Here is a 20,599-nt window from a genome sequence, read left to right as displayed (position 1 = left end):
AACTCGTTTTAGTAAAAAATTTAACAATACTCATAATTACATACTTAGCATATAGTAATAAGTCATGTATTTTGCTGTCTCTGGTCATAGCCCCCCCCCCCCCAAGTTGATGGTTTAGCGGTCTCAGCCCCCCAAATTGATGGTCTAGAACATTTCAAATGTGTATTTAAAGTTAAGTTCATGTGGCACAATTCTGAGTAAACTTTACAAGAGAAGCAAAATAATACATTAGATCCTCTAAAGCAAATTTATTTGGGGGCTCTGCCCCCACATCGTTAACATTGGGGGGGGGCCTCGAGCCCCCCCCCCCAAGCCTCATGGAGTCGGCGCCTATGCTCCCAGTACATTTTGGCGCAAGACTCGCAAAACGACCACAATTACCACTGGAAAGGCGACAACTATGTAGTGTCACAGGAATCCAATAGATGGCAGCAGTACCTCGACAAGCTATCTACACCTTCCAACTAGTGGCCAAAACGGGAATTAACACCTATTTAAGCTCAAACGAGATTGCTCGGGTAGGCAGAAAAGTGCACTGCAGTTGTACAATTTTAATGAGATAACTCGGGTAAAAAATATGTAAAGCAAAAACAAATTCAGAGTTAACTCAGGTTAACCAGGCAAGTGGTTAAATAAAATTGAAAACTGCTTTTTTGGAGTTACATTTCTCTGGTTCTCATATGACGATATGAAATGTAGACATCTCTATCCCATTGAGAACCAAACCAGAGGCATCCTTGATTACAAGATGTCCTCAATCAATGTGCACATTCACATTAGTCTATGTCCTAAATTATTAGAAAAATTGCTGCAGTTGAAGTTAAGAAATGGTGAGATGCTAAAAAGTTATTTTACTCAGGTGTACAGAGTGTTGTTTTAGGTATTTATTTACAATATGTAGAATATATGTCTGTGCACAACTCCAAGGCTGACAAAGGCTTTTTTTCTCAGTTACAGTGGGCCTTCGATCTCCGGGTAAAATGTCCCCCATCCGTGGACGTACCATGAAGGAATACGAGGAACAATTATCACATCTCAAGAAGGAAAATTTCAATCTCAAATTGCGCATCTACTTTCTTGAGGAACGGATGGGCCATATTGGTGGACCTGAAGAAACTGAAAACGCTATTAAGAAGAACATTGAGCTAAAGGTAAGTATTTTATATATGCTTGAACTACAATACTTTGCTTGAGTTCCATAATGAAGTTCATATATTCCAGCACGTTAAACCTAACTTTGACATCAGTATATTGTCTTTATTTCTCCGCACATAACTTCTGCATGTAGATATGTGTAAAACTAGAACAGCATATATTACAATGTTTATGTAGACATTGTTATCTTCTTTGCAGGTCGAAACTGAGACTCTTCGGAAGGAGATATCTGAAAAGCAAGATTTATTGTGCCAGGCAGCTCAAGCATTGGATCTTTTAGAAGAGCAACACAAAAAGCAGCTAGAAAAGCTATGTCGCAATGGGGATGCTGATAAAGCACTGCTGGAAACACGAATACAAGAATTAGAAAAGGTGAGATTTGTTTTATAAATTGCCGTGAAATATTTATATCTTCATGCAAAATTTAAAGTTTAACTAAATGTAGTTGATTTTTCATTGATATTGTAGTAAATCACAAGTTTGAAAGTTACTCTGAAAGTCACCTACTTCCTTATGCTCAGAAGAGAACATAATTTCTATTATTATTCTGATGTTACCAGAAAAATGAGGAGGAAGAGGTCAAATTTGTTGCATTTTTTCCCAGTACCATTAAACCTCAGTAGAAAGACAGGAGAATTAAATGCTGCAGAACCATATTGGCTGTTTCAATGTGAGATGCAATAATAATAATAATAGTAATAATCTTGCACCTTACTACAACCAGTCTCGGTTTCACATGCAACTAAACCTAGATGCTGTTGATGCAGCAACAAAAGAATGAAGTTTTTGAATTGTTAACATGGCCGTTTTTGATGTTATTACAAGTAAGGTGGGGAATCATTATTTACTCTTTTTTTTTTAATCGATGATTTATTGTTAGTTTTAGGTGGCTGAATTAAGTGAACACGTAATTTCACACGTGACGATTTCTGCAGAAATGTGGTTCGACTGTTTTCAGTTACAATTTACACATTTATCCATTTCAAATACTAATATAAACCTACAGAAGGAAATAATGATGGCCCATGGTTAGCAAAACTAAATTACCATCTCACTGTCTCCCATCTGAATTGTACAATTTACAATATTATTCATTTTGACAATCATCCACTTGTGTACTTCAGTTGTCAGTTATGGTTGCTACAGTTTCATAATATTGGAGAGGGTACTGTAAAGTTGTTGGAATGGACTATTTTCTTTTTATTTATTTGGTTTTGTTCACTTTACTTGGAGTTTACTCATTTTTCAGTTTCAGTTATCATAGTTTAAGGGTCGGTTTTTCAATGTTCTGTTAATATTTTTGTTAACTAACTGCCAGTTGGAGATAACAGCCAGTCTTAACCAGCACCGGGTTTTTCTATGAAAGTAACTGCCAGTTAACTAACCCATAGTTTGTTCTCCAAGAAAGTGTGTTGGCAATTCTGAAGCATGGAAATTACAGGAAATCGATCTGCGTGCCATCTGTTAGTATAGTTTCATGGCAATTCTGAAGCACGGAAATTACAGGAAATCGATCTGCGTGCCATCTGTTAGTATAGTTTCAAACCGCGTCGACTGACACACAGCCTGGCGTTTAAATATAGAACTACAAGCAAGCGTTATTGCATTGGAAACGATTAGAACAATGGCTACGTATTCATTCTATATGCTTACAAAATAAATTAACGAAATCCAGCACTACAGATTTGGCTTTCCTCTAATAAAGTCAATTCCACATGAGAAAAATGCAGTTATGAGGCGCAAGCGCAGATACTTGCTTGTAGAAGAAGCGTGAAGAACTCGAAAGTTGAAACGTTAATAATACTTGTCTGTTGATATAAACACTATTAATATGTAAATATTGTACATTTGACTGCATGCTTTGTACCTCTCTATGCATGTTTGTTGAGCAAAAAAAAAAAAAAACCATGTTAATAGTAAGAGTGATTCATAGGTCAAGTTCTAAAAATATGAAGGTACGAGTAAAAATAATTTTAAAATTTACTGTAATATTTCACCGAGAAGATCATTCAACAATAAAGCATGAATTGAAGGCAACACACATAATTAATTGACAAGAAGAAAAAAAGATCCGTGACCAGGACTCAAAATCGTATTACAAAACACAACACACTAAGGGAGGTGGTGCCGCTTACCACTGCACCAAATTACCGTTTGGAGATTGTCCCGCCTGGTAGACCATATATTTGGGTCACAAATTCTTCAACGTTACCTCGCCAAGCGAATTCTAGCAACTACGCTGCTTAATTTCCATATTTGCATGGATATTGGTAAGCTCTTCCAAACAAAACAAGTCTCCTTCTGTACCAATTTAACATTTTTATGAATCATATCTTATGTAATCTGACTGAAGTTGAGAGTGTGGAACTTGGATAGCTGCATGAGGCATCCATGTTGCTTCGTAACTTTCAGTTAGGCTGGTAACTGCAAGAAGTAGTATCAGTAAAGATTATTCGCCACCAGAGTTCCAGTTACGTGCTAACATGAACCTTAACTGAACACTGAAAAACCAGCCGTGAGTATCATAAATCAGAGGTTCCCAAACTTTTTCGTTGCATAACACCCTTAGTGTTTCAAAATTTTTCTGCGGCACCCAAGTCAGAATGTAGGCCTATCTAACACTTGCAACACCCAGTTAGTGTGGTTAGGTTGCTTGCCTTAAGTGAAAAATTAAACATATTTCATATTCCGAAACATTTTATATGTAAAATGTACTAAATAAGCACATATTTGGAACAATCATATCATTTCAGTGAAAATATTGCAATAGGGGCATCACTGGGAACCACTGTCATAAATTAATTTTATTTATTGACTACCATGCTAAAGGTCCCGGTTCGATCCCCGGCCGGTTCAAATCCGGGAATTTTTCTAACGATGGAAGCGGCCCCGGTGCCCACCCAGCATCGAATAACATGGGTACCTGGGGGAAACCCTGGGGGGTAAAGGCAGTCAGGGGCATGATGCTGATCACATCACCCCCCCTCACGACCGGATCAAAAAAGTGTGGGGCGTTACCCCCACACCCCCTATATGCCTTCATGGCGTGGTGCTATGCGCAGGGAGCACTTTACCTTTTTATTCTTTTAAAATATTTATGAAGCTGTAATCTTGACATAACCGTTGAAAATAGTAATTCTACAATGTGTAGTTACACATTGAAGTGGTGAAAATAAATAATTTTTTCGTTTCCTTGTAATTACAGGAACTGAAGAAACACGATGAACTAGGCATGTTTCCATCCAGTTCTGGCTATGGTGATACCTTGAAGCAGTTTCCCAATGTACAATGCATAAACCACCATTCACATGAAGAAGTCCAAGAGTTGGAGCAACGCATACAACAATTGCAGAAACAGGTGCAGTAATTACATGAACATTTAATTATGGTATAAAGTATTTGTATTTTTGGGTATTTTATTATCCTCTTCTACCTCTCCAGAATAACAGCAGTGAGGATGAATACTGCATCGATAAATTAGATGATGAAACCAATTAAAACCAAGATCCAACCCTGGCTTTGTAGCATGATATGCTACCATGAACATGACAATTGCCAGTAAAAATACGTGGAGATTTCTGAGTTTGAGTGATATGTCCATATTTTTTTCCAGTTTAAACTGGTAAAGGAATATCAAATTTTATATTTCACATTTTTTTTTTGTCAAATATTTTACTCTTTCTTTCCTTTCTAACTAGAAACACACACAATCAAAATATATTACCTGAATCCACAGAATTCAGTTTACACACACAATATCAGAGTTCCATGCTCAGTTTAACTCTCAACAAGCCACGCCAACATCACATTTGAACTACAAAACACTGTCGGGCAAGTATTGCCAACCTCTGAAAAGTGAAAACTGTTAGTGTTGCCAGGCATTACATTTGAAATTCCCTTTCGTCACCATATGCAATGTTTTACACGTATGTACGAGGGCAATTCGGAAAAAAACCTCCGTTTGGTTATCAATGACATACATTCGTAGATACAGAACTTGTATTATATACATTTGAAACTTAGAACATGACATTACTTTTCAACATAATCACCATTCAAATTGAGGCACTTGTCATAACGTTTTACAAGGTTTGAAATTCCTTCTGCAAAAAAATCTGCTGCCTGGGAATGAAGCCACCTGCTAACAGCATTGTGAAGCACATTGTCATTGTCGAAGCGGTGCGATGCAAGCCACTGTTTCATGTGCCTGAAGAGGTGGTAGTCGCTCGGTGCCAAATCTGGGCTATAGGGAGGATGACCAAAAACATCCCAGTGGAACTGCTCCAAAAGTTCTTGAGTACGTCCAGCAGTGTGCGGGCGAGCGTTATTGTGAACCAACACCACACCGGAAGTGAGCATGCCCCGACGCTTGTTCTGGATGGCTCGTCTGAGTTGTCGTAATGTTTCACAGTAGACTTCTGAAGTGATGGTCGATCCACGCTCCATGAACTTCACTAACAGTACACCTTTCACATCCCAGAAGACTGTTGCCATAACCTTTCTGGCAGACAATGTTCGCCGAGCCTTTTTGGGTTTCTTTGGTGAGTGCATATGTCCCCACTCCATTGATTGCTGTTTGGTTTCAGAGTTCACGTACGACACCCAGGTCTCATCGCCAGTCACAATTCTGTTAAGGAATTGTTCTCCTTCTTCGGCATAACGCGACAGAAAGTCCAAAGCAGAGCCCATTCTGTTTTTTTTGTGCTCATCCGAAAGGAGTTTTGGAACCCAACGAGCACAGAACTTGTGGTACCCCAACTTTTCTGTCACCACCTCGTACAAAACAGTCCGAGAAAGTTGGGGAAAGCGCAGAGAAAGTTCCGATATCGTGAACCGACGGGTTTCACGGACAGTTTTGTCAATTTCCTGCATGAGTTCGTTGCTGACTACAGATGGGTGCCCACTTCTTGCCGCATCGTGCACGTCGGTTCGTCCATCTTTAAACATGCGACACCATTCACGTACGACACTGTCACTCATCACGTTTGCTCCGTAAACATCACACAGTTCGCGATGAATTGCAGCCGCCGAAAGATTTTTCGCACACAGAAATCGAATTACGGCACGCACTTCACATTTGGCAGGCTTTGCTATTGGAATGTTAATTTTCAATTGTTGTAACGGACGAGTGAACTGCAACACAACCTTCTCCTTCCACTGCTCACTGTCTACTGGACTACTGCACAATGCTCACTGTCTACTGGACTACTGCACATACTGCCACAGGACTGACGTCGCTCTTCCCGGACATTTCTCGCGCATGCGCAAACAGAGGTTTTTTTCCGAATTGCCCTCGTATTTGTATAGTTACAGTACATGAATGCTTGAATTACTCGTAAACTATCTCTGATGGATCAAATCGGATTTTACATTTGAACTTCCATGTCACATTCCTTTGAAATTACAAATTTTCATCCTAGAAATACAACCCTTTTAAAACAGTGTGTCTAATTGATCCTCATGTTTTTCATAGTATTTTAATTCAATTCATTTCAGCATTCTTATTCAATCTTGTGAGAACAATGTTTTTGATCAGTAAACAACATACTCCTTAAGAGTAACCCTTTCCGTTTTGGTCTATAGATGGGGACAGTGTTATTGAGCTGCGATCAAAACCATCAATTAGGCCAGAATATCAACCAACCTGGTTGCCACAGCTTGCCAGGCTTCCTTGAAAGGGTCATCGATTACTGTTTGTTCACAATTGATTTCCTTACATCACCCACTTCCTGAAAAAGGACACTTCAGCAAGATGAGACATGAACTGTGTTTCATGTGGTGCTTTGCTTTCAAATATTGAAGTTAATTCTGTTAAATAAATACGGAGAAACTAGTACTCACTTTTATCCGCGAAGCTGTTTTTTCTTCTTTTTCGATTAATTTCAGTGGCCACTGCCACCATCCTCGTTGGAACTTGCTGCGCTGTTGCTTGGCGTGCGTCTTTTGTTCGTAGTTCTCTGGCTGCCGTTAGGTACGCTGCTAGGTGTGCTGTGCATCTTGGTGCGTCGTCTGCTATTTCCGGGCGATAACTGCTGCAGTAGTGGAATCCAAGTATGGTGCGCTTGCCCGCTATCGATGTTTAGTTCGTGCGGGAAGTACATTATGGCGTGCGTTTCCTTGAATTTGGTGTCTATGAGCGTGTGGGCAGTGTGTTTGACTCGAACCTTTTGAATTTTATGGCTATTGTATTTGATATGTCTAGCTGGCTTCAATTACCCCACAGTTCACCTAACAAACTGGCTAAAAAACAAAATATCTCATTTCAACCACAAACTTACATACGTGTTCCGCAACAGTGCCGATGCTAAAAATCTGGTAACTTCAATAGTGCAAGCTGACAGTGCAAAATTAGCCAGCATTGATATAGTAGATATGTACAGTTCAATCCCCATAGACCTAGCACTGCGTTCGGTGGAAAGATGGCTGACAACTAACAGAATCCCGGCCCTAGAGGTACAAGAGATAACCAGGCTATTGGAAGTTTGTCTAAAACACAATTACTTTCAGTTTGAAGATAAATTCTACAACCAATCCGAGTGCCTTGCGATGGGCAACCCGCTATCAGCTCCTTTAGCCAACATCGTCATGCACCTGGCTGAAAAAGAAATACTCCACACTCCAGAACTACAACACATCCGATATGGAAGATACGCGGACGACACAATAGTTGTATACAAAAAGGCAGAAGAACTCAACCTCCTAGTGAACAAACTAAATAACATCCACCCCAGGCTCAACTTCACCGTAGAGCATGAAAAACTTGGTAAAATCAACTTCCTGGACATCACCATCAGCCGTGCACTTAACAAATTCACAACCACCGTCTACAGAAAACCGGATGCAGGCAACCAGTACATACATGCTCTCTCTAGCCATCCCCCCAAACAAAAAGCCAATGTGTGGCTAAACTTTTATCGAAGAGCCTTCTCCTACTGTGGCAAAGAAGAGGATCTACGAGAGGAGATAGCCACCATCACAGAAATAGCCCTGAAACATGGCTACACTGAATCACAACTTTCCACTTGGTGCAGTAAGGCGGAAATACAGGTCAGACACCCTAACCTACCACAATCAACCTATCCACAAGCAACCCAGCCACAACCAACCCCCAGCGACCAATATAAATGGTTTGCCTTCCCCTACCATCCCACCACTTCCAACCGCATAGCCAAAGCCCTTCTCCCATTTGGCATCAAAGTAGCGCACAAACCCAGCTCCAAAATAACTGATAAACTGAACAAGCACAAACGGTACTTCCTCTCCCCCCTTGACAACCCAGGTGTATATGATGCAGAGTGTGAATGCAAGGCTCATTACATCGGCAGGTCCATCAGATCTGTCAATGAAAGAATCCAACAGCACCTAGCAGATGCGAAAAAAGCCCACCCCACTACTGGTCTTGCTAGACATATCAAATACAATAGCCATAAAATTCAAAAGGTTCGAGTCAAACACACTGCCCACATGCTCATAGACACCAAAATCAAGGAAACGCACGCCATAATGCACTTCCCGCACGAACTAAACATCGATAGCGGGCAAGCGCACCATACTTGGATTCCACTACTGCAGCAGTTATCGCCTGGAAATAGCAGACGACGCACCAAGACGCACAGCACACCTAGCAGTGCACCTAACGGCAGCCAGAGAACTACGAACAAAAGACGCACGCCAAGCAACAGCGCAGCAAGTTCCAACGAGGATGGTGGCAGTGGCCACTGAAATTAATCGAAAAAGAAGAAAAAACAGCTTCGCGGATAAAAGTGAGTACTAGTTTCTCCGTATTCATATACTACCGCGTCTCTCTTTTCCCAATCATGAATTAATTCTGTTTTTAATAATTCCTGGTCTTAACACTTTGCAGTTACAACAATGGTTAAAGAACTAAGTACTAATCAGTACGTAATATATTAAAATGTTAGTAATTTACAAGTTCATTCACTGCAAGTACAGTTTAATTATTATTAATTCCTGGTCTGGGCTTGTATCCTTACAATAAGAAACAATACAAGTACAAAATAATATTGTTCACATGTCGACATTCAATATCAGAAAGAAAGGAAAGCAATTCAGTAAATGTTATTTTCTCTATATGTGTGTTTTGATAAGTTTGTGTGAATATTTATTTTGGAAACATTGTTTCTTAAGGTTGTAGAGCTTGAAAGCAACCTGGAAGAAGAGAGTAACAAAAGCGAGAAACTGGAGATGGAGGTGAGGAATTCTCAAGAGGAGGTCCAGCAGGAACATGTGAGGAGAACAGAATTACTCTCGAAGCTTGCAGATAGAAGCCAGAAGTTGGAAGAATTGGCAGAAGAAATTGCATCCAAGGACCAAAGTATTAATGAATGTAACGGTCGGATAAGGTTATTGGAGGAAGCCCTTAGCGTTAAAGAACCAGAAATACAAATCAAGGTTAGTCAGTGTCTATCAACTGCAAGCTGCTACCATCTTTTTGGGTAAATATTTCAGTTATGGAACAAAGGATTTGTTTGTTTAGCATACATGGGTTTAGAAATAGTAAACCTTGAAGGTTAAATGTGTCATGCAGGAGACTTTAAATTTTGGGGATGTACTTTCTACGTTTTATGCAATGCTACAGACCTCTATTTTAAGAGCTTCCTTTTACATCAAGTTGCATAGTTAAATAATTTAAGTGGGCAGAATGGTATCTTGGCTAGGTCTTTCGACCTACTTTATTTTATTGCATTTTAATATAAGATGATTTATTTTTTGTTAGTAAAAACACATCTACTTTAGCAAACTTTTGCAAATTTTGAAAAAAATGACTGGCTTGTTCTTTGTTGAGCCCTTTTACTTCTTCTTTAAGTAAATCAACCTAGGACCAGGGGTACTTGGTTGAAGATATATGTTTTTATTGCTACATGAGTATTAAAGTGTGTTGTTAGTAATTAGTAATGTCAGTCTTATTGTATGTGGGGGGAGGTTAGATAAGTACTTTTCTTTTAATTTTTAACATCATCAATACTGTTTCTTTCCCAGCATGCAAACATATGCAGTAACTTTTCTTTTCAAAGCAGGCAAGTGACAATGCTGCTGCTTTTCAGTCAACTGCGTACTTGCGATCTTTTGCCTCACATTAGAATCATTTTTTTCTTCAATGCCTTTTTGGAAGAGTCACACAATTATTTATCAAAGAGGAAATTCAAAACCATTAAATGCACAATTTTCAGCCCTCCCATCTGGCATGGCCTACATCAACCATCATGCCCTAGCATGGTCTCTGAGGAATGTCCAAATTTGAAATTTGGTAAAAAAAAGTTTGCGAAAAATTTTCTTCTTGTTTTTCCAGCTGATGGAACAAAAATGTTCTTTTAGTAGCATGTGGTTGTAGCCTGGTCTGTACCGAACAAAACTACGTCTGACTTGTAATGTTACAATTAGAAGTTTCTAGTATCAGCCAATACAGATTCATCAGCCCTACTACCTTTACTAATTCTGTTTCCTATTTTGTTTTATACATAGTATTGCTTGTCATTGATATATGTCATTATTACAGGTTCAAGAACTTACGGAACGCGATCGCATCATCCAAGAGAAAGATAATCAAATTGAGAAACAGAATAGGGTTCTTGTAGAAATACAGATCACATTAGACGAGAAACAGAAGCAAATTGAAGCTCTTCGATCTTCTCTGGCTGCCAGAGACAAGATAATAACCGATTTGGAAAAGAAATTAGCCAAGGTGGAAGCAAATGCCAAAAACTTGCAGGCAAGTTTAGAAATATCAAAGCAAGAAGCTGAGCGACTGAGAGAGGAAGCTGAACAACTGCGAGTTGCACATCGACGTGCACGTGGTAGGGAGCTGAGTGATCCTAACTTAGACATTCCCTTGCGGAGGACTCATCATAGAGATTTTGGAAACGACCAGGAAAGGAAGAGTAGAGAGGATAAAGATGCAACATGGAAGTTGGATATTAAGGAAAGGCTAGAGCAGTTGGAGAAGTTGGAAGAGCGTGCAAGAGAAAACGAGCAGAAGTTCCAAGAGATTCAGAAGTTGGTCATGGAGAAAGATGGTAAAATTAAAACCATGGAGGAAACTTACAATAAGGCTTGCAGGACTATTCAAGGGTTTGTGGCAAAGATGAAAGAAAAGTGCAAGGAAACGGAACAGCTGAAGTTAGATGTGAAAAAGAGAGACCGAAAAATTCGTGACCTCATGGGGGAGCTCAATGAAGTTAAAGATATGTTCAACAAAGCCAAGTGGGAAGCAAAACAGGGAAGTGGTTTTGATGATGTTAAAGATATGACTGAAGAAGAAAATGAGGTATGTTTGTGTACTTCTGTTTCCTGCTAGGCTCATCTGCTTTTTTAGTGTGTTATAACATGCTTTTTTATTGAACTTTTTATATCTTTGCATGTTTTTATCCTTTTTTAAAAGAAAAAAAATGAGAAAAGCTTTATAGTGTGGTGGCTGAACTGTTGTGCATGTGGTGTTCGAGACTTGTGTTTGAAATGTTGCTGACTACTAGACGAGCTTCAAGTGAGGAAGTATATATGGTAAGTTTGGGTATTCATTGTTATCATAATCTGTGTTCTCTTAAAGCATGGCTCAATTATATTTTCGGAAAATACACAAATACCTCAACATATATATATATACTCTCCACAGCACCTATGTAAGGCAAATTATGTAGTTAATATTCTTCCTAAAGTCTGCATTACAATTGTAAAATTATTACAAATATGGTATTTCGTAGTTTCGAACATTTTGTATTTCTTAGAGGTTAGTTTTCTAGGACTTATCTTGTTCTATGTTCCATGTTAATTGTGCCACTGAGGATGAATGATGAACGGGTGAAAAATGGTGATGGGAAAAATACGTACATGTATCCATATATTACTCAGGAACCACACTTAGAACTTTTTACAGTTAGTGTACTATGATAAATCCACCACAGAGGCCAGGCACTATGTCTTAAACCAAAGAAAAATCAGGAAACTAGGATAAAATGTTGCCTCTAGGAAACAAACACTACTTTCTAGACATAAACAATTGTATTAATTTGTGATAAAACTTATGTGCATTAGATTTCAGCCACCATTCAGCATAATATATCACGAATACATAGTTTGGCTCATTGGCCGAGCACGTTAAGTGGTAGACTTCAAATCGTGCATGCCTAAGTTCCATGGTTCAGATGCCAGCCTGGTGATGGATGTTCTTTTGTGTATCCCTTCATCAGTTTCATCTAATCAGCACTCATCCTCATGGTTGCAATTAGTTAAAAGTGAAATCTTTGCTGAAACTTTTGGGATTACAAAATATGCTTCTCTTATGTCTTCCTAGCATGTGATTTTCTGGTTACTGGTGTTTTGGGAGAATGTTGTTGCCTGTATTCACTTGCATGTAATATAGTTAAGGTGATTTTAACCGCGGTGGCTCAGTCGGTAACGCGTCTGACTACCATGCTCAAGGTCCCGGGTTCGATCCCCGGCCGGTTCAAATCCGGGAACTTTTCTAACGGTGGAAGCGGCCCCGGCGCCTACCCAGCGTCGAATAACATGGGTACCTGGGGGAAACCCTGGGGGGTAAAGGCGGTCAGGGGCGTGATGCTGATCACATCACCCCTACTCACGACCGGATCAAGAAAGTGTGGGGCGTTACCCCCACACCCCCTATACGCCTTTATGGCGTGGTGCTATGCACAGGGGAATACTTTACTTTTACTTTTTGGTATCTAAAAACAGTGTGTATGTTGTATATATATATATATATATATATATATATATATATATATTACATAAACATTGTACGAGGGTCATTTGGAAAGTAACCGCCGTTTGGCTGTAAATTAAAAACTTGCCTAGATACAACAAATTTTTACTTTACATCTGACAGGTGCAGCTGTCCTCTATTTTTCAACATAGTCGCCATGTAAATTCAAGCACTTGTCATAGCGTTTCACTAACTTACCAATCCCTTCTTCATAAAACTTGGCCGCCTGGGAATTCAACCAACCTGTCACAGCATTTTGAAGATCCTCTTCTTCAGCGAAGTGCTGTGCCCCAAGCCACTTCTTCTTCATGTTAGTGAACAGATGAAAATCAGAAGGAACCAAGTCCAGGGGGTATGGGGGATCATCAAAAACGTCCCATTTGAATTGGCGCAAAAGGTCTTGTGTTCGCCGAGCAGTGTAAGGGCGAGCATTGTCATGCACGAACACAATCCCAGATGTCAACAGACCGCAACGTTTGTTCTGGATGGCTCTTCTCAGTTTCTGCAAAGTGTTACAGTAAACTTCAGAAGTGATTGTACCACGTTCCATGAATTTGACAAGCAAGATTCCCGTAGCATCCCAAAACATGGTGGCCATAACCTTCCTCGCTGACAAAAAGTTTGATGGGCTTTCCTCAGCTTGTTTGGAGAACCGGTTGTTTTGTCTCAGCGTTCACATACACCACCTAAGTCTCGTCACCAGTCACTATTCTGTTCAAAAGTTCCTCCCCTTCCATGTTGTACTGGGAAAGAAAGTCTAAGGCAGAGACGATTCGACTGGTTTTGTGGATCCCCGTGAGAATTTTTAAGACCCACCGAGCACAGAACTTCCGGTAGCCTAATTTTCCGGTGACAAACCTCATACAACACAGTCTGAGAAATGTTTGGAAATTATTCAGAAAGTTCAGAGATTGTGAATCGACGGTTCTCATGAACTTAGTCGTCTATTTTCTTGACAGGATCATCACTCACTACAGAAGGCCTACCACTCCTAGGTTCATCATGAATGTTTGTTCTTTCTGCTCTGAAAAATCTGATCCACTGATGCACAACACCTTCACCCATAATGGTTGGGCCGTATACAGCACACAATTCATGATGAATGTCTGTCGCTGACAAATGTTTTGCCCAAAGAAATCTTATCACTCCGTGTATCTCGAATTTGGCGGGATATTCGATGGCAGCACACATTTTGTGACGTTATAACCAGCACACGTGCGGCACTACGATGCTCTCACCAGCACAGCTGGAAGCTTACTGAATCACAGATTGCGTGATGTAACAACGGTTGAGCTCTGCCCACTACTATTAGTGCCATGCCACAACGGCGTTTAGTTTCCAAATTACCCTCGTGTTATGTATGTTGTCTGTACACTCAATGTAGTACATTCTTAGTAGCAACATCCATATTAAGATCATTCTTAAATTAAAGTTTTTTTTTCTCTTCTTATTAAATATTCTTTAATTGCTAATGCATAAACCATGACATGCACTCTAATGCGTGTTTTCCTTACCTGTGTTAAATCCGACCCATAAAATAAAACTCGCTATGCAAAAACTCCTAACTTTTAACTACTGCCTGACCATGGAAGAGTAGACTAACTGGAGAGAACAAAAGGAGAAGTAGGCAAAAATATGCATAAAGCAAGGTTTGTTAATTATCACTCGCTTTGTTGTGTTTGTGATGGTTTATACAACTCTTAACATATTCTGCTGGGGACAATAATATGCATGAAAGTTCCATGTTGTTTCAGCAGCAGATATCCATTCCACCCCTTTTTTTACTTGTCCAGTCAGCACATGCACTGGCATCAATGGTCATAGTCAGGGCTCGAAAAATCCCGGTCGCCAGGTTGCCATGGCGACTAAAAATTTGTGTTGTATGGTATTTAATATGGTTCATGAATTCAGACATTTTTTCACTTCTCACCATGTCATCAAGAAAATAAAATTCATAGAGAACAGATGTGGTCACTCAGCAAGTCTACAAATAAGTGATTTGGGCTTATCCTCTAAAATCTTTGCCTAGTTACAGTGAAGCTAAGATAAAATTATGGAAAACTTTGTATTGGCATTATGTTGCATAAGATTTTGTATTTACATAATGTTACAATCATAAACGTATGCAATTATGTATATAATTTCCTGATATTTTCGTTTGTGAGTGTTTCAATTCCACTGTTAAATTTTACATGTTCTTATTTGTAATTAAGTTATGCAGTGGACCTAGAATTTACAGTCCTGAATAGTACCTCTGAAAAATATCAGTTACATTATGTTTTACGGTTACTGAAAAATAGTAGTTTTGATAGTCCTGGGGACTTTAGTATTTTCAGTATCCTCAGCATTTGATATTTCAGTAAATCAATAGCCTATTTTTAGATGTGCAACAAAATTGAAACATAATATCTTAAAAGGTCATTCCAGGCATCCCTATTGTGAGCATATACTACGTGCATAGTATTTGACAGGTATTTGGGTTCTCGTGTTGTAATAAAGCTCTCCATCCATGTAGTAATTACCATTGTTAACCCAGAGTTTCTGGTTCGAATCCTGGGTACTGCTTTGCAACCATTTTGTATTTTACATTCTTGTAATCTCTTGCAAATTATTTCAGTAGACCACCATATAATTGGAACTGTGGAAACATTAAAGTAAAGGGTTAAATAAGGCCATGTACTGTGATAGGGAATGAGAGAATATTTTTGAGAGAATATGTTGAAATTGGTGTAATTAATGTTGTTTTCCCATTTGTAGCGTTTGTGGGCAGAACTTGAAGATAAGAATGTCAAATTGGTACAGGCGACAGAAGAGAGAGATCGCGTGTCAATTGAGATGGAAAAGCAAGTTCAGGTTTGTGCTGATTGTTTAGTAATTATATTTTGCTCACACTCTTGTTACTGTTGCACTCTACACAAACCACACAAATGGGTGAATATGTAAACAATCACAGAAAAAATATGAAGAATATTCATATTACAAGGTGTCTGCTGAATGGAATGTATTGTATTTGGCAGGCTATAAATTGCATTCCTGAAATTATAAATTTTTTTACGTGGATGTAAACAATTAACCCTAACGAGACTTTCTGAACATTATGATATTTGAGACTTGCTAACCCCCCCCCCCAAAGAAAAAACACCCTCCCCTTCTTAGTTGCGTTGTATGGTTATGAAACTATACGGCGTACACTTTTAGAAGGAACATGAGTTCAGCCAATATGCAGCCAGTGCTGTCGCGCTGTTGCCAAACCAACTGCTAGCAGAAGGGAAACAGAAAATTAGTTGTGTCCAATATCCAACTTTTTATATATAATGCATGCACGTGATATTTGAGTACAATGAAAAAAACAGTGAATAATTCTACACAGGATTATATCATATTACTGCAGCATATAAGAGAAACTCATACCTGAAAGAAGCTTAAAGGTATTTATTGTAGAGGAACTGCAAGGCCATAATCATCGCTCTCGTTTCTGTTTTCTGGCATGTTTCCCAGGAGATTTGAATACTGGTTCACCGATTTCTGTGGTAGATACTTTACCCTGTTTTATAATACGCATCACAGTATGCACCCTGACACACACACCACACGCTTTAGCCGTAAGTTCTCGACTATGAGAAAACACTGTTTCAACATGCACTTCTTCCCTGCCAATTCCTTGAAGTAAGAATACACTTTAAAAACAATATTTCTGTCTTGTGAACTTAATATTTTACCCTGTACTACTGGTGCTAGATTTCGAGAGCGACATTATTAATTTGATTTGATTTGCTATTTTACTTTGCTTTTCTGTCACTTTTGGCTAATTGCAAAAATGGGAATGAGTGATGATATAATGAAATTGATGAATGGGCATTCATAAACATCCATGTCCAGGCCAGGATTCGAATCAGGGACCCTTGGCGACGTAGCGTGATATGCTAACCACTTCACCATGGGGGCAGTGCGACATTATTAAATAACACTCACGGAACACACACTATTGCACAACTATCAAACAACATAAGGGCTGTATTGCACAGCATGCTACGATGTCCGGTGTCCCGGGTTCGAATCCCAGCCCAGGCATAGGTGTTTGTAAGTGTCCCTTCATTAATTACATCATATCATCACCCATCCTCATCTTCGCGATTAGCCATAAGTGGCAGAAAAGCGAAATAAAATCAATCAATCAAGGGCTATATTGAATCCTCTCACAGCTGTTCTTCGTGGCGTACGAGTAAAATTATCTTACACCGCCCTTGTTGCGAAAACTCTGAACTCAAACTGACTTAACTGACTCGCAATGTTCGTGAACGGCCACGACAATGAAGGGTCATTGGGCATATTCAGCCGAATTTAACACCCATAGCTTTACCAAGACACAACAACTCGGCAACAAAAAAAAAAAAAAAGGCTGAATACAGGAGGGAAAGAAAGGTTCATTGTGTGTGTGTGTGTGTGTGTGTGTGTGTGTGTGTGGGGAGGGAGGGAGGGAGAGAGAGAGAGAGAGAGAGAGAGAGGGGGGGGGAGGGGGGGGGGAGGTGGTGTTTTTCCCGTGTTTCTTCGAGAAACTATAACTCCGGCTGTATGCGATGGAAATTCATGGGACTTGGACAGTCAGGTTCAAAATGTCGTGCCCCATCCTATGATGAGCCTTAAAGTGGCAAGTTTTATGAAAACTTCTTGCGCACCAGAAAAATACAGAACACTGCATTTAACTTGAGTGCCGCACTTTCCTAACTGTACAATGTTGCACTCCTGCCATTGGCTGGTTGCCAATGACTCACTCTCTGTAGCTCCGCCTGATATTGCTTCTAAAACCGTGCGTCATATAACTGAAAATCATGCACAGAGTACCTTAATTGGGATGAAACCAGACTTTGGTTGGGTAACTCCGTCCATTACAGTATCTGCACAGATCATTGGGGTCAAGCTTCTGGCTGATGAATTTACTACTGAAAGAGTCTTGTTCTAGAATATATATAAAATGATAACTTTGTTTTCTTTCTGGCAAATTTATATTTAAAAAAAAAGTCTCAATAAGTTTCAGTAAATATTAATAAATACAGTGTATCCAGCTTACCTGTACCAAAATAATAATTTCTTTCATTATATTTGATTCATTGAAGACTCATGGCCATGTTAATTTGAGAAACACCACACCTTGCACAGAATGTGGACACATTAACACATTTCTGCTTTCTTAGACAGTTAATTGGAAGGGTGGGGGTGGAGGCACACACTTGGCCTTCCTTTCCGCTCCCTGGTGTTTGCTGCTCATCTGGTGCTTTCTGGTCAGCAGAGCAGAATTTGAACAAGCAGTGAATCATAATTTATTTGGCAGGCTATAAATTGACACACTTCAGATGTTGAATACTTTTTCGGAGGTGGAATACATCTTATGCTACACAGGTGGAAGAGAGTGCACAAATAGAAGCTTGTTTAGTATGGCCAAGAACAAATGCATGGGTTTATGTGCCAGAAAACACAAAGCTTCCCATTACATTATGGTTTGAAAATTAGGCTCTTTTCTATTGTTGAACCTATGATTCAGACACCATGTATTTACACAAGAAAAATTGCACAGTGAGTTTTTAAATTATGATATAAAATTTGGCATTTATGCTCTAGTCATGAAATGGGCTTCTTGATGGCCTAGTGGTAGTGTTGTTGCCTTGTAATCAAGGTGTCCTGGGTTCAATACCCAGTGAAGGTACATAGTGGTTTGGATCACATTTAAACTGTAGGTCCAGTCTCGATTAACCTTACAGTGCATAAAGTGGACTTAACAAACTCAATCAATCAATCACCATGCAGAAATGTATTTATTTACTTTTAAAAAAAATCTTGAGCCCTAACAATAATTTAATGGTAATCTTATGCACTTCAAACATTTTCTATCAAATATATATATATTGCTTTCTCCTGCAGTTCCTTCCTTCTCACCACCATCATCACTTTCCTCCTCCCCTCCTTGGTCATCATATGATAAAGTGCATCAAGTCTTGCAGCTCAAGAAGCAACGAGAAAAACGGTTCATTGGTTAAAAAGCCAAAGAGTAAATAAGGTACTCGGTAAACATCAGAAGCTGTAGATTTAAAACTAAATTTTGATTATAGTTAAATAATTTTTTGCTCATTTCATTCCTAGACTTCTGCTTTTCGGAAAAAAAAAAAATTTGCTCTTCTACATCCAATTCCTTATTGCTGAAAAGAAATTAGACAAAGGCAGGAATGATGATTTCTTGTTCCTGTAGCCATTTACGTTTGAAGGATACTGCAGTAGAAAGCACCCTGTATTTTTTTGTTGTATGACGTGAAACTGTTTAAATTCTTTAAGCTGCAAGGTTGTCATTTGTCCTTGAACAGAATTCTGGGAATGGTTTGAAAGATTTTAGCTGTAACATTGCTAGAAAATAGTGCTGAAAGATTATGAATTTGATAAGAGTAGAGAGTTGTAAGTTGCAGGGACCTCCCTAATCCAATGTAAAAAACATGCATTTGAATTTGAGTTAGTTGCTTTTGGAATTTGTAAAAGTACACATCTGATCCAGACAAAATATAGAATAAATGGGGGACATTGTGGTTTTGAATTGAGAATAAAACACTACATACAAATCAGGCTGGGTGCAGGTATTGTTGTTATTATTATTATTATTTATGAAATGTATATTTATGTCATTTTAGTATAGAGTTCAAAGACAGGAAGTTGTAAATTTGCTTCAAAACTGCTAAGTACTTTGTAATTAAGTGTTTCTGACTTGTTAAAAAACATTCTGTCAGACATCGGAAAGTTACTATTTAAAAGTAACCTAGTTATAGTTTACTCAAAATATAACTTAGTTAGAATTTAACTATAAATTCATAGAATGTGTTGCACATATGAACTACAAACAGATTGTTATGACAATGCACAATTAATGCTAATTTTCATTAAATTGTAATAAACCACACATATTTAAATATAAAATATAGAATTAAGAAAATAAAAGTCCCGATACTTGAAAGTGATGCAAAGCAATTGCTTGTAACAAATGTACCTAGGTATGTACAGTATGAAGATTAAAATTTTACTTCTATTTTGTTCATTACTGTTGATGCACGGAAGAAGTAACTAGTAATTATTCATTACCTAAAAAAGTAATTGAGTTACAATGAATTACTCACTTAAAAAGTAACTAATTAGAGTTACCATTACTCAAAAAAAGTAATTGTTACTTTGAAACACTGCATCCTGTTCGGGTGACTTAGAATTTCTTGTTTCCGAGTGTGTATGTAAATCCTTCAGCAATGTAACTGGGTAGCTCTCAGCCTGGTGCTTGTTGCCACAGGTCTTGTAGTTAAAACTATACCAAGTAGATTAAAAATGCACCTCACACCACATGCCAGCGTTACTAATATAGATGCCACTCACTTTGACATGACCTGTATATTTATTATGCTCATAAGTTTCACTATTGTTCAATCCTCCTGAAGAAGCCACGTGATGTGCTGAAAGACTTCAGGTTAATAAATATGCAGATATGTGACTTTAGTGACATCTATATCAGTCAAATCCACCATTTGTGATATCCAGAACTTCCACAACTGCAAGCGAAAAGTATTCCTAGTTCAACCTAAAAAATTGCCATAGATTTATGAGAAACAAAATGATTTATTTACCCTGTTAATTGTAAATACAGTATTGGCATTTGATTCATGATTTTAGGTAGTACCAAAAATT

General features: G+C 38.7%; 1 protein-coding gene across 3 annotated transcripts in view; it reads left to right on the top strand.

Moving 5' to 3' along the window:
* LOC146001536 (uncharacterized) overlaps window positions 1-20,599 on the top strand; it is a 129,515-nt gene that overhangs the window by 89,573 nt on the left and 19,343 nt on the right. For all 3 annotated transcript variants that reach the window (XM_083138967.1, XM_083138977.1, XM_083138988.1), the window contains 6 exons: window positions 952-1,151; window positions 1,354-1,527; window positions 4,361-4,513; window positions 9,304-9,567; window positions 10,673-11,440; window positions 15,650-15,745. In XM_083138967.1, the coding sequence (XP_082995093.1) occupies window positions 952-1,151; window positions 1,354-1,527; window positions 4,361-4,513; window positions 9,304-9,567; window positions 10,673-11,440; window positions 15,650-15,745 (1,655 nt within the window). The remainder of the gene's footprint in view (window positions 1-951; window positions 1,152-1,353; window positions 1,528-4,360; window positions 4,514-9,303; window positions 9,568-10,672; window positions 11,441-15,649; window positions 15,746-20,599) is intronic.

Source organism: Lepisma saccharinum, chromosome 1, assembly GCF_977018435.1.
Source record: "Lepisma saccharinum chromosome 1, izLepSacc3.1, whole genome shotgun sequence".
NCBI lineage: Eukaryota > Metazoa > Arthropoda > Insecta > Zygentoma > Lepismatidae > Lepisma > Lepisma saccharinum.
This window is presented reverse-complemented; position numbering and strand designations above follow the sequence as displayed.